The sequence below is a fragment of the Bemisia tabaci genome, chromosome 1 (assembly GCF_918797505.1).
Source record: "Bemisia tabaci chromosome 1, PGI_BMITA_v3".
Lineage (NCBI taxonomy): Eukaryota > Metazoa > Arthropoda > Insecta > Hemiptera > Aleyrodidae > Bemisia > Bemisia tabaci.
In genome coordinates, this window is record NC_092793.1 from 37,069,267 (window position 1) to 37,085,067 (window position 15,801).

Sequence of the window (15,801 nt, forward strand, 5' to 3'; positions counted from 1 at the left end):
ATGGCTCAACTCTGGGTACCTACCTACACCAGGACCCTAGTCTCAACTTTAGCGTTAACGAAGTGACTTACCCGTAGAAGCAAAGTCCTAGGAGTCCTGGATGACGAGAACGGGGATCTCGAGTGGGTTGGAGTCGATTTGAAAGGGCATCTTTTTGGCGGCGCCGTCAGACTGGGCCTTCGGCTTGGCGTCCTCCTTAGCCTCTGCCTGGGACTCCACCTGATTCTGAAGCAGCGGAATGGAGCCCATCTGTGCGAGGCGAACAGAGGTGTGGGCGTCCTTCTTCGGCTCAGGGATGGAGTTGAGCAGCTCCGTGGGCTGAGCCTCGATCGAGGAGGGCGCCGATTTGACCTCGGAGAGCTGCTGCAGGAGCTTGTTGATGGCAGGCGGGGGTTTGTGCTGCGGTGACTCCGGCTCGGTCTTGGCGGCGAAGTCGGTAATGCTCAGCCGGTTGCCGGGCACCAGGATGACGACGATGTTGTCTAAGTGGGCCTGGATGTTGGTCGTGCCATGCTGGCGCTGGTCAAAAGTTTTCATACGCTCCTCCCGGAACGAGGGCCTGGCTCCTACGGGGGCTGCTCCCGAGGCAACGAAAAAGGCGATAAAAAACACGGCGCAGACGAGGTTCATGGTAGCACTGAGCGCGCAAACCAAGTGTGCGGTCTGGCGCGGTCGCGGTCACTCTAGAGAGAGAGAGAGAGAGGAAGCTCGGTTGCTACCAGGACTCAGCTCAGCACTGGGCCAGTTTCCAGGGAGGAGGAAGGTCACTACCGGTGTCGCCGTCATGCCGTCGCTGGGCCTCCAACAGCCTACGGAACCTGTCCCTCGGCTATCGGCCACGCGCGCTGGCCGCCGTCCAGTTAACTTTCGTCCTCTTCTGAACCTCCCGCCAAGGTAACCGCGACCCCACCGTGCGGCCCTCATCTTCCACAGATCCTTCTAAAACGCAGGACACACAGATTGTAAAGCCAAAACAGGTAGAAGGTGATTCAAGCGTGGCGCTTCAAATTTTTGCTTCACGGTCGATTTTTCCGAGAAAAAATATTTTCTACCTCTGCTTGTCCTTATTAAGTAGCGAATATTTGCAACGTGAGCGAGATTGTTAAGAAACAATTCTTGACAAAAATGTCGCAATATATCATCTATTCTCTATGCTGATTGTGAGCCGTGGGCACCGTTTTTACTTTTCATGAGCAGGCTATCCCAGACCTCCAGTCCCGAAGTTTTTTCTCGCTCGTTTCAGATCGCAAGAAGTCGGAGACTGCGGAGTTGAATAGGGAATTGACTCCAGGGAATCAGAATTTCATGGTCCCGAACCCCCATCTCCCTTTGGAGCCCTAGTAGCCAAAATATTATTTTTAATACTTATCGAAATAGCAATTTAATATGCATCCAAATAGCTATAAAATAGGGTATAAAATAGCTGAAAATAGATATAAAAAGTATCCTATCTAAATACCCTATATAGTGCCCTTTTTTTCAACTATAAATACCGTATTTTATAGCTTTCTCTATAGCTATAAAATAGGTATCTGAATAGCTATTTAATAGGTATATGGAAACCTTTTAAAAAGGTATTTTACTTTTGAAAGAGAACCAAAATTGAGACCTTGAAAATCATAAGGTGGTAAGTGCATTGATACGTTGCCAAGATTGTGCAACTGTATACGATAAATGCAGCAAATCAAAACCATGTAGAGGCGAAACTTTTTTAGCAAAAATTCCCTGGGCTATGCTGATTTTTTTTTTTTTTTTTTTTGCATTGAAGTTTGCAATTCTATATGATTTTGGTTTGCAAAAAAATAAAGTTGCTCTATCATAGCAACGTTGCAATGCACTTTATCTTCTTATGGTTCTCAAGGCTGCAACTAAGAATAGTAAGAAAGTTCACTAACATGTTTAGGAAAATACACAATAATTCTTGGGTTTCTTAAATTTGAAGGTTGAATGATGCAATTTATTCCACCCATTTAGTGTTTTAAATTATTCACTTTCCCATAAAGTACATGACTTCCCTTAATTTAATAGTCCAAATAAAGTCTTAAAGTCAATAAAGACTTTTTGTGAAAATATTGTCCGCAATAGGTATTCTTAAATGATGTAAAGGTGCCGGATTTTGTACGGATATTTTCGGAAGATTAGATGCTAACTGGAAACTGGGTATATGTAACCCTTGCAACAGGATGAGTGGCTTGAAAGAAGAAAAAACGTAAAAAAATAGCTATCATCATTAATCATCATTAATATAAACTTCGAAGGATTCTGCCTTTTTCTATTTCACTCGAGGGGAATAGTGTCCCCTCCCGGACTCTCTTCCCCACCCGGTGACTGACGCTGCGCTGTGCTGAACGGTTCAGCCTGAACCTTTCCCCTACGTCTGACCGTTCCCCACTCCTCTGTCAATCGAACCATATGCCACCGCTTACGTATTGTCGCTCGCCCACCCAGGTACCTACCGGCCAGCGGTCAGTTGATGATAGATCTCGCTCATGCTCCTACGCAGCCACGCATTGATTACCTACGCCAGCGAATTACTTTCCAAATAATTAGAATTTCTTCGATAATAGTTTTCTTTATTTATTCGACGGTATTTTTTCTCTGTTCTACTGTGATTTCCTTGGTTCTCTACTGTGTTTGACTGTGTTGAAATTTATATTAATACTCACACGGAGAAAAAACATCGTGCATGGGACCCGACGTTGAGATCATATGAATCTCTTAAAACTTGAGGTCCAGCTGCCGAAATTCGGGTCAGAAATCTGAAACACTTCGGTATGCACCGAGTACTTCAATTGTCTGACCCGAACTTCGGCAGATGGACCTTAACTTTTCGGATGCGTGATCCGAAAACTTCAGAGATCCATATGATCTCAGCTTCGGGTTCCATGCACAACATTTTTTTCTCCGTGTTTCCTTTTAGGGGACGCAACTAAAATTTCAGTAAATTTTTTCAGAAAAGTAAAAAAAGTGGCTAACAATGGTTCCTCACCTTCTCGTGGTGTTGGCTGTTTTACTAAGTGGGAACCGTCCATAAGATATGGTCTATTTCTTGCCCTGCCGTTATTATTCTACAAGTTAATTGTGGAATGAGAATTTCATAATGTTTTCTATGAAATCTTAAAAATATAGTGATAAAAAATTTGCAACTACTACAAAATCGGCTCGCGAAGCGAGCCGAATGTCACTCGCGCAGCGAGTGACCGGGGGTCCAGGGGGCGTAGCCCCCGGCTAGGCGTGACGGGCGCGCGAAGCGCGCCCAGAACGGCTAGTAAAATACATATTCTCAAACGGAAATTTTAAACCAAGATAAATGCGCATGGAATATCTATGATATAGCTATAAAATATGCTATTTGTACGATACCGTATAAAATAACAAAATAAATTGCTATAAAATAGCCTAACCGGCCGATACCTATTCGATAATCCTATTTCGGCTACTAGGGAGGTAAGTAGTGAGTCACGATCCTGAAAGTCGGGGCTCCCGACCGAATTGCAATTCAAGTGCATTATAATTGAAAAGTACGAACAATGTCACTTTAGATTGACCTCTAAAAATCCCAAATCGGCCCGCCCTATGCTCAAAAATGGTCCCCTACCTATAAAGGAAGGCAGTACCATCCTCCATAATTTCTCCTTGGTGTCAAAATTGTCATAGATTCTCCGGAGAAAGTTGGTATCCCCAGTAATTGACCCTGAGGAATCCGAATTTTATGGACCCATAGCCCTCCTAGCCCCTCTTGGGGGGAAGATGAAGAGGGGCGGGGGCTCAATTTGAAAAGCCGGATAGTTCCTTTTCGAATCGCAAATTGAATACAGCTCGGGTCATTACACGTCAACTCAATCAGGCCCGGTACCCGACCCCCTTCGATTTGGCTGAAAATCGGTACACGGGGTCCTTGCATCATTCTGAGGAACCGATTTGAAGGGTTTGCCCATCCGATGCCTATTTCGCGAGATGTTAACCCCCAAAGATGGGGTGTTTAGCGATACCATTCAAAAAAGCCCGTCTTAGCAATTCTTATTATCGCGACTTCCCCCTGTTTGACTCTCCGTTGCGAGACTCTGTATCAATTCATCATACTTCTGAAGAGTAAGTCTGAGCCAACATTTTATTTAGATTCCAAATATGCCATCGAAATGCAGCTAAAAATGAAATAAGTGGCCGTTATTAAGGGTTTTTCAAAAGCTACTATTTTTCCGCCACTAAATGTTCAAACTGAATTATCCAAAATAAATATTCTCGGATTTTCAATTTTTTTCTGTACGTCAAGCTTAGGTTTTATACTTTTGGTTCATATATAATTTCCTCAATTGCCATCGGACGATTGGGGGCCTAAATAAATTCGAATAGGCCAAAAAAGGTACAAACTTTTGATTATACCTTAAGGTTGAAGCAGATAGAAAGAAATTGAAAACAGTAGTGACTTTTTCTTGAGATACATCTGTATGTGTATGAGCAAGTCGCTTTTACGGTGCGCTTGGGAGCTCTGCGACGCCTACCCGCCACAAGAATCTGTCATGGTAGAGATCCTTCGCTCCGGAAGATTTCTACCATGATAGATATGTTAGCGTTAAAGTATGTAATTCAGTTAATGTATACATTAACTAGTTAAAGCATACATTAACTGAAGCAGCCAGTTAAAGTGTGTAATTAGATTTTTATTACTTACTTTAACTTGTTATTTTATGGAATAACTAGTTAATTCTTAGATTAACTGGGACGTGTCAGTTAAAGTATCAAAAAGGAGGAATCTTTGAGCCCCACTTTCAGAGGACATCCAAACATCGCCTCAAAAGGGCGGCAAAGAACCGCCACTCTTAAAAATGAGTCCCCCTTTACCCCCCCCCCCCCCCCAAGTAAGGCTAGGAAGGAGGGGAGTCGGCTCCTGACATTCGGATTCCTTGGGGTCGATTCCTTACTTCACAGCGCGGTCCCTAACTTCGCACGACCTAAAATAACCGAGATAAACACCTAGTATCGGTGGTCTGGGAGACCCTGTACAACTTATGCAGAGTGGCTCTTCCCCAAATAGGAAAAGATTAGATTAATAACATGTCAGCTTGCCTTCAATTTCTCAAAAAATAGCTTCTTATCAAATCGAAAGAGCTTACTTCAAGGTCATGTCAGAGTGCCAATGGTTTTTAGTATAGGTAACACAAGCTCTCACATGGTCGAATAGTGGTTTCATTCGCCGTGTAAAAGCCTGATTGTCTCTGTTGGCAGATTGATTGGTAGACACGATAACTTTTGTTATAATCGCGTCAAGTAGAATCATTTCACGTTGCTCTTTCTTTACCTACGTACTTGAATACTTAAGTAATTTTTCTCACGTTCAACAAGGATATTTTTTCCTTTTGGAACGTAGATTAATACTGAAGTTTTCTTCCTTATAATTCATAATTATTTTTCTAAATGTATTATTGATATTACAGAATATTACAGAACCAAGCAGATAATACATGTGTGGCATTTGCAAAATCATGTATCCAAATGTATGCATTACTGTACACGCCTAAGCTTGAAATTCTATACATACAGATAAGCCTCCTTTCTTTGTTAAATTGCCAAATATCATTCTAAACTTTCTAAGATGATTAAAACTCAATCCATGTTTTTCATGTATATAATGAGGGTATAATTCATTTTATTCTTGGGTTATTTTTAGTCATGGCAGCCTTAAGTGCTATCTTTTGCATGCTGTTGTAGTCCAATTTTCTACAAACAACAAACATATTTGCAGGTTAGAAATCGGATGATGATATCCCTAGATGAGCGCGCTGTAAACAGAATTTGAAAATAGGACCCGGGTTTTATCTATACAGGGTGATCCAAAAGTCCCTTCCACCCCCTCTATTTTTTTACCTAATTGAGGTACAGATTTGAAACTTGGGGGATATTCCTAGGTCAAAAGGAGCTACTTTTTGGTCCCCCTAAAATTTTCAGGGGGGCCCCCCTTGGAAGGGCAACGGCCCTCAACTTCAAATTTTCAAATGGGAAGACCCCCTTCGTGATAGCTCGTTCGAAAGAGCATGAAAAAAAGAAAACTTTTCGCGCAAACCCGAAGTCAATATCTCAAACCGTTTCAAAATGGCGGCCGGTTAAAGTTCAAAATGCCCGAAAATTCACACCGGTTATTTGTCGATGGATTTGCGCGAAAATCGGTAAGCAGGGGTATTTTGGCACGAGAAAAACGAATTTGACGTTAGGTTTTAAAAGAAAACCGAAATTTCCAAAATGGCCTGTTGAAGTTTAAAATGGCCGAAAATTTTCACCTTGGTTTTTTCCTGATGGATTTGCCTAAAACTTGGAATTTGAGAGTATTTTGGCATAAGATGAACAAATTTGAACTCAGATTTATAAAAAATCAATTTGTGGTCATTTTGAACTGTAACCGGCGGCCATTTTGGAAAATTCGGTTTTTTTGAAAATCTAACGTCAAATTCGTTTTTCTCGTGTCAAAATACCCCTGCTTACCGATTTTCGCGCAAATTCATCGACAAATAACCGGTGTGAATTTTCGGGCATTTTGAACTTTAACCGGCCGCCATTTTGAAACGGTTTGAGATACCTATTGACTTCGGGCATGCGCGAAAAGTTTTCTTTTTTTATGCTCTTTCGAACGAGCTATCACAAAGGGGGTCTTCCCATTTCAAAATTTGAAGTTGAGGGCCGTTGCCCTTCCAAGGGGGGCCCCCCTGAAAATTTTAGGGGGGCCAAAAAGTAGCTCCTTTTGACCTAGGAATATCCCCCAAGTTTCAAATCTGTACCTCAATTAGGTAAAAAGTTAGAGGGGGTGGAAGGGACTTTTGGATCACCCTGTATAAGAGTAGACTAGATGACTTTGGGTGGGGGGCAAAATTTGAAATTCACGCCCAGGAAAAATGCTTCAAATACATAATAGGTATGCCCCAAAGACATAAAGACGGAGGGCTAAAAGCAAAAAATGAAGCTTCTTTTCAACCACCTCTACTATTGGCTAGAGGATTGGCGGCGAAATCGGGACAAGTTTGAAATTTAAATGTAGGGCGGGAACTAAATAAAATTGCGGAAACAAAGTATTCTAGATTGATTTTTGCCAAAATTCACCTACCCACTCATATTTTTTTAACTTTAGGTTAGTTTCGGTCCGTCGTCGACCGATTAATTTCATTCGGGAGTAACGGTCATCTAGGACTGTAACGGCCTGTTTGAACCGGCAGAACCACTATGAGCAGAAGAAAAACTAACTTTATCTGAGAATACTGCATGGTAACGCAAAAAAGTAAATGTATTATAAAAAGTCGCAGTCCCAACTTTCATAACATGTTCGTTTTAGGCATTTAAAATACGTTTTGAAGAAGAAATGTGGAAAAATCAAGAGGACAAGTTCAAATCAAATTTCCGTTTGCCGCCATGGATTCCCGCGCTCATTTACACACTCACACAAGGACCCAGCGCCAAACCAGGCTTCAATTTTTCCCCGTGCTTTTAGATACGAGCACTCCGTCTTTATGTCTTTGGTATGCCCCCTGCCTGCTACGCGGCCCAACCTCTATGAGGCCCAAAGACATAAAGACGGAGCGCTAAAAGCAAAAAATGAAGCTTTTTTTCAATCACCTCTACTATTGGCTAGAGGATTGGCGGCGAAATCGGGACGAGTTTGAAATTCAAATGTAGGGCGGGAACTAAATAAAATTGCGGAAATAAAGTATTTAAGGTTTATTTTTGCCCAAATTCACTTACACACTCATATTTTTATAACTTTAGGTTAGTTTGGTCCGTCGTCGACCGATTAATTTCATTTGAGAGTAACGGTCATCTAGGACTGTCCGGATCTGAGATTACTGCCTGTTACCGAGCAAAAGTAGATGTATTATATTATACAGTCCCAACTTTCTTAATATAATCGTTTTAGGCATTTAAAACACGTTTAGAAGAAGAAATCTGGAAAAATCAAGAGGACAAGTTCAAATCAAATTTCCGTTTGCCGCCATGGATTCCCGCGCTCATCTACACACTCACACAAGGACCCAGCGCCAAACCAGGCTTCACTTTTTCCCCGTGCTTTTAGATACGAGCACTCCGTCTTCATGTCTTTGATGGGGCCCTTCCCGCTCTCTTAGGCCAGTTTCGACAAAAGAACGATCAAGAAAATGAAAATGCTTTCATACCCGACCCTCATTTGTCCAATTTCCCACAAAGCGCCCTCTGGGGGTTGGACCGCGTAGCTGCCAAGGGGCATAGTCCCCTAGTATTACACTAATTTTGAAATCGGAAGAAAAATAAAATTTGTAACTTAATTCAATGGACCACTAGACAAGGTACGAATTTAAGCGATCTGATACGTGTTTCTTAACCAAAATTTCACGTGGAAAACGATTCATACAACAAAAATTACGGAAACCAACTCCTAACGAAGATATTAACGTTTTTATTTCACATTGGTTACGAGGAATTTGAACTGCCCGCTCACAAGAAACTCAAAACTCTACGTGAGTCAAATCGCCCACTAGGTACAACGGTTTCAGCAAGCTTCTCAATCGAGCAATGTTCATTTCCCATCATGTGTCGTTCAAACTATAAGCAATTTGCTATAACTGAGCCAAAGCGTCAAGATTAAGGTTGCCAGATTTTTATATCGCAGAGACTGTCATGATAACGTTTAGCGCGCGATGTGAATCACGTAGAGCATTGTGTTTTCATGAGCGGGTGGTTTGAATTCACGCATTAAGAATCATTAAATATCTTCGTAAGTAGTTAATTTCGGTAATTTTCGTTGTGTGCATCGTGTTTTACGTAAAATTTTGGTTAAGAAACATGTATCAGAATGCTGAAATTCGTACCTTACCTAGTGGTCCATTAACAATTTTGATGAACTATATACTCATACTATACATATATACATACTATACATAACTATACTCAACTATATATTCATTTGCCCTGGCGTAAATATTAAATTATGTTACACAAGGACAATTAATAAGGCGCAAGGATGGTTAGCTCACCGCAGGGTATTTTTTACGCAAGGGTTGCCCTAATGGAGGAACAGAAAATATTTATTCAAATTAATATTTCTTTGTATATGTTAAGTTGGTAGTCCGCATCTCACATTGCCACTTGAGGTAGCACTGTCGCCCAAGCCGTCCGGGGTTGTCGGACTAGGCACGCCCTCAATATACATCGTCATGGCGTCCTCATAGTTTCTCGTTCTTCTCTTTTTATCTCACAATATGAGTTCAACCACATATTATCATGGTGTCAGGTGTGAACATCATTGTCCAAAGTTTTTTAACCATGTTTTAGTCTAATCGACATATCTTTTCTTCTCTCGCGGTCGCGATCCGGATCAATCGCGTCGTGTCATCATGTGTGGCCTAAAGGTCCTCGTGTAGTCGTGTTCAGTCATAGAATGTAAGTCTATTAAATCCATTCAATCGTTTTATCCTTTGATTTTATAATCCGTACTGTCTGATTCCTACGAAGCAAAATTTTGTCCTATGATTCTGTACCGGCATCCTTTATCATATACTTATCCTAGTCATCAGTCCTTTGTCCTTAACTGAAGTCCTAACCAAATGTCCAGACTCCAACCATATTAAAAATGGATTTACGTCGTGATGTGGGTCGGTAGCCGAAATAAATGAGACGCTGATGATCACTCAAAGATGTTTATTATAACGATTATAACGAGATCACGACTTGAACATGAAGGGGCTGGCTCTGGCTGGTGGCCAGTCTGTCTGTGGGTGCCCCGTTGCCAGGTCGGGCACACACCCTATTGAGTAAGGCTATGATGCCACATAGCCTTACTGCACCTCCCGATTTTTCAGTCTGTCTGTGGGTGCCCCGTTGCCAGGTCGGGCACACACCCTATTGAGTAAGGCTATGATGCCACATAGCCTTACTGCACGTCGTCTCGTTTTCGTTCGTCTTATTTCATCGTTTATAACGTGACACACAAGCCAAATTTGGTGTTTTAAGTTAATCGTCAGCCTCAAATGCATGTATCGTCAAGTGTCTCGATTCATCAACTCCGGTTCTGCGTCTCTTCAATCACCGTCATGAAGGCAAGTTAATCTACTTGTCAAACCATGACAATCCGTCTTGTCTGTCCAGTCAAAGTCACAGTCTAGTATCAGTCTGCTAGTCTCCGTCATGTCACTGCGTCCAATCTAAGTCTGTCGAGTCCAAGTTCGTCACGTCAAGTCTATGGTCTAGTCCAACTCCGTCACGTCAAGTTTATTGTCATGTGTCTAAATCTGTCACGTCGAGTCTATGGCCATGTCTAGTAAGTCCGTTACGTCAAGTCTATGGTCTGTCAAGTCTATGGTCATACACAACATTAAGTCCGTTATGTCATATCTAAATCCGTCACATCAAGTCTAACTGTCACGTCAAGTCTAAATCATTCACGTCAAGTCTGAATCAGTCACATCAAACTGATTTTGTCCAGACTAAGTCACGCCAAGTCTCTCTGTCAGTTCAATCGTCACACTGTCAGATCAGTCAATGTAGACCTAACTACTCCTCAAAATTGTCTGTTAATCTTCAATATTGTCTAAGCTCAAAAATTTAACATCAAATCGTCAACATGTCTCAAGACGATAACACCAATCCTGCCTCAACGTCAACCTCTGAACGTAACAACTACAGAGCCAGTTTTGATGTTGCCTCATGTCCTCCAATGGTTTTTAAGGGAGATCTCTCCGCCCAATGGAAGACATGGAAAATCGATTTTGACTTGTTTATGCTCTCAGCGAACCTCACCCAGGAAGGCGACCCCAGAAGAAATGCACTTCTAGTTAGATGCATGGGTAAGCCAGCGCTAAACATTTTCAAATACTTTGATGTTGATGTTAATACACCGAACTTGTAGCCAAAGAGCGACGCCAAGAATGGCACAATTTGGGCCAGAAGGGATTTTTCCGAAACCGGGCCCAAACGATACCTTATGATACCCTAAAACTCTGGTAAAAATTTTAGCTTGAGTATACGCACGGTTTTTGAGAAATGAGGGGGCAAAGTTGCCAAATCGCCATAATTCTGGACAGCATTTCTACAGCAAAAAGATGGGAAAAATGGACGAAAAAGTTACACCTTTGATAAGTTTCGGCTGTAAATGTTCTCATTCAGCCCCCAAGCATTTAACTGTGTTCAGTTTCATAAATTTTGGTCGCACAGTGGTCCAAAATGGGGGGAAATCGTCGACAAATCAGGATTCTTTGTCAAATTTTTAGAAATTGAGGTGAACTTGTCTAACAATGTTCGTATCGGTCATCAATGCATGAAAGTGTGTTCAGCTTCACAAATTTACATCGCACAGTGGTCGAAAATGGGGGAATTAGTGGACAAATTAAGATCCTCTGTCAAACTTTTTAAAAATGAAGTGAAACTGTTGGTCCCCAGTAGAGTTTAGATCTCGGAAAAATTCTTTCAATTCTTTTTTTGACTATTTAAATCTTCTTTTAATTTTTTCTCTCCATTTTCCTTCTTTTTTTTAAATTTCTGAAAGTTTGCATATTTTATTGAGATAATGCTACAAAGTCTATTGTATGACAAAGTTCTATAAACAATACGGTCTGACATGTAGTAATAATCAAAAAAATTAAAAACATGAATTTTTCCGGGATCTAAACTCTACTGGGGACCAACAGTTTCACTTCATTTTTAAAAAGTTTGACAGAGGATCTTAATTTGTCCACTAATTCCCCCATTTTCGACCACTGTGCGATGTAAATTTGTGAAGCTGAACACACTTTCATGCATTGATGACCGATACGAACATTGTTAGCCATGAAAACTGCAGCAGACCAACAAGTTTACCTCCATTTCTAAAAATTTGACAAAGAATCCTGATTTGTCGACGATTTCCCCCCATTTTGAACCACTGTGCGACCAAAATTTTTGAAACTGAACACAGTTAAATGCTTGGGGGCTGAATGAGAACATTTACAGCCGAAACCCATCAAAGGTGTAACTTTTTCGTCCATTTTTCCCATCTTTTTGCTGTAGAAATGCTGTCCAGAATTATGGCGATTTGGCAACTTTGCCCCCTCATTTCTCAAAAACCGTGCGTATACTCAAGCTAAAATTTTTACTAGAGTTTTAGGGTATCATAAGGTATCGTTTGGGCCCGGTTTCAGAAAAATCCCTTCTGGCCCAAATTGTGCCAAAAAACGGTCGTTTTTGGCGTTGCTCTTTGACGCTCATTTCTCACCCAAGGTCAATGTTACTGTTGAACGTCTAACCCTTTTCAGCAGGAAATAGAAACCAAATGAATCGCTTGAAGATTTTTTAACGTCTCTAAAAAATCTCAGCATCAATTGCCAATTCGGCAACTTAAAAGATTCGATCACCAAAGATTTGTTTATTGGTAATCTCAACGTCGAAAATCAGAACATCAAAGAAGAACTTATCAAATCTGAAGAGTCGTCACTTGATAAGATCTTCGCCCTTGCTCAGAAACTTCAACTGGGTCAGTCCATTTAAGATTTCATTTTCAGAATAAGACTTTCACAGCAGTTGGAAGTCAGTACCTAAGTGACTTGTATATGATATTTTTTGGGACCTTTGAACCCCTCAGAATAATTATTGGACAGTGGCATAGCTCTTTTCGGCACCATTTTTTTTATTTCTTGTGATTTTTAAGAGTTTTTGAAAAAACTCATCATTACCGTAACCTATTTATTTTGTTAGTCCAGCACACGCAAAAGAAGTGGAAACTGATCTTTTTTATTTTTTTTGTTTAGTTTAAAGTCTGATAGTTCGAAATAAATACAAATATTTGGATAAGTTATGATTAAAACTTTTATTTAAACAAATTTCGATGTCAAATTCGGAATTTTTTGTTTCTTTTGAGTTCTAAATTGCCCTACATTTGAGAGAAAAGGATTAGGTTGCATGTAAAGACTTTTCTATAAAGAGCTAAACTTATATTTTGTAATTTCCCCCTGAATTATAAATTTACAGCTTTTTTTCCAATTTTTTTTCAAGAAAAATAAGCCGGTTACGGTAATGATAAATAGTAGCGGTAATGACTGTAAGTATACGGTAATGATTTATTGTTATGCATGACGGCCTTATGGGGTAGGATCTCAGGGCTGAAGGAAAAAAGCACTAATTTCTAAAGAAACATTGTATTAAAGCGGTACAAAAATTCGAAAAAACGACCAAACCAAATCATTTGAAATAAATAAATAGTCAAAGAAATGGTAGACATCAACCAATTTCACATTAAATGAGTATCTCTAATGAGATCACTAAACAAAATAATTGTAATACAGGAAAAATAGGACTTTATTTAACCACCTATATGCAAAAGAGAAAATTTCTTTGAGAAGAAATGTAGGTAACGTAAACAAAAATATCTCTAGTGAGATCTTCAAACAAAATAATCATAATAATAGTCAAGAGAAAATAGAACTTTTAACTAGCAAAACTAGCAATAAATAGTATAAGACTATCTCGGATCGTATTGATGTACTTTCTGGGCAGGACGCGACGGTACTGCTGGTGGTATCTGATGGGTCATTTTCTTGTACTGATTTAAACTGACTGACTTATTTCAGTTTTTTTTGTAAGTTCTGAAACCATTTCTCGTATGGGGTTGACATTTTTCTTCAATTAAAACGTCTGTGGACAAGGAAAAGACAGAGATATATTTAAAGGTAATCTCAAGCAACTGAAATTATTCCTAAAAAACTAAAAAAGGCCGCTATAGATTCATTAAAAAAGATAGTTGGTCATAACCGAAACTCTTGCATCATTACCGTACACCCTAGACGGTCTGGGTGGAAGTTACGGTAATGATGGTTACGGTTACGGTAATGATGGTTACGGTAATGATGGTTACGGTAATGATGGTTACGGTAATGAGAAGCATTCAAATTTCGCGCCAAAAGGAGACATGGGCTTGTTGTAGGAAGGTGAGATTTAATATTTGAGGTTGGTTTAATGCCATGCGTTCATAAATGAAGTAGGTTTGATGATATCTTCAATCCTTGGTGGATTTTTATATGGTAACGATAATGGCAGCTGAGAGTTGGACAAAACTCAATTCATCACTGTAAATTGAACGAATATTACTTTATGATGAAGTAAAAAATAGAGAGCTACTCACCATGGGTCCTACTTCCAACACAAACATCAACGAATGTAAGTTCGAGCTGGTGCTGTCGCCTAGCAGCCGAAGTTTGCTCCAGAACAACCCTGGTAAAAATGGCAAGTGCTCAGATCAGTAGCACTTGCCTTTGGAACAGACCTAAGCACTGATGTCAGTGCTGCCGGGCGCTGATCTGCTACCTCAGTGTTAGGTCTGTTCCAAAGGCAAGTGCCTCTGATGTAAGTGGCCTTGACCTAAGTGTCTCAGACGTAAGCGGAGTGGAAACTCCCAGAAATACTGTACAGGCAAAAATTTCGTTAATTACCGATCTGCCAGGTACGTTAAGTCACTATTTGACGATCAGGGAGGGCTGCTGTGAGTTTTCAATCCCAAGCAAGTATCACAATCTTCAGGGGACATCGCTCGTTCCCATGCGGTCTCCAATCTAAGTACTAACTACGCCCGACGTAGCTTATCTTCGGTGATCGACCTAGCGACTGAACCACTACACTACCTGCGCGTGTACGTGTTAGGGGCGTAATTTTACCATTTCAGGGCCCCCATTGAGGTAATTTTGCCAGCAAATGATGATTTTGTCTTTGAATGTGAATCCGATACTTAATTTTTCTATTATTCTTTTTTAATCAATCAACATGTAAATGAAGTTTTGTAAGTTACGTTTCTTTGAAAAAAAATGGATCACACTAAAATTCAAAATTAAAGCTAATGATGCAAAAAAAATAATGAAAGTTGAAATTATACAAAAAATATAAATTAGCAGATACAAAAATTGAAAGTAAAGGAGTAAAAAAGTTAGAAAAGAATTGAAAATAAAATAGGAAAATTTAAAAAAAAATTGAGACTGAAACATTTTAAAAACAGTTAAAACTGAAAAAAATTAAAACCAAATTTAAAACTATTTTTTTTTATAAAAAAATAATAATGCTTAAATAAATATATCTAAATACATATTTTAGCGGTGATAATATTTTTATCGATCTCATTTTTTGTTGTGTTTTAATTATTTAAGTGCCATCTTAAACGAAGAGGGGAAAAACGAACAAATTATTCAAGAGTGTGGCTACTTAAACTAGTTTTCCTTCCCTCTTAGAAAATCCCACCTTCTACAAAATATGCCTCTCTGAAAGATAAAGTTTGTGGTCCCCGTGTCCCGAGGAAATATTCCCCCACGAAAATGAAATAGGGTGGGGGAAGGGGGAGCCATCTCTACTTTTTGGGAGTGAGTGCGGTTCGATTAATATTGATGTCAGAGACTTACCCTCTGAACCAAGTCCTGACCTCAGTCCCGCTTACCTCAAAGATATCTCTGCACTTAGGTAAGTCTTTCTCCCGACGTCAGTGCCTCTTACCTCAGTGCTGACTTCTTGGGTAAGTGCTTTAATACTTACGTCAGAGAAAACTGAACTGACCTCAGAGCAAATTGCACTGACCTCAGTGGAAAATTCACTGACCTAACACTTGCCATTTTTACCAGGGAAGGGGTTACGGTAATGACACCTAATCCAGTAACAAGCACGAGATGCCAATTTTTTCGAAAACTTAGAGGAAAATATAGCTCTAAAAAGAAAGAATTATCAATTCAAAGTATGCTGAAGCCATATTTGATTTCAGAAGCCCGTGACTTTGTATATATTTGCTTGAATTCAGCGATAAGTTGAGACTTTCGACCGGTAACAGGTTACGGTAATGACAAA

At 40.1% G+C, this 15,801-nt stretch overlaps 2 protein-coding genes across 2 annotated transcripts in view; both read right to left on the minus strand.

Moving 5' to 3' along the window:
- LOC109042083 (uncharacterized) overlaps positions 1 to 753 on the minus strand; it is a 29,093-nt gene extending 28,340 nt beyond the window's left edge. The window contains exon 1 of the mRNA XM_019058646.2: positions 72 to 753. Within this exon, the coding sequence (XP_018914191.1) occupies positions 88 to 630 (543 nt within the window). The 5' untranslated portion in view covers positions 631 to 753 and the 3' untranslated portion in view covers positions 72 to 87. The remainder of the gene's footprint in view (positions 1 to 71) is intronic.
- Positions 1 to 15,801, minus strand: part of LOC140224623 (uncharacterized) — a 228,798-nt gene that overhangs the window by 155,095 nt on the left and 57,902 nt on the right. The gene's annotated exons all lie outside the window — the stretch shown is intronic.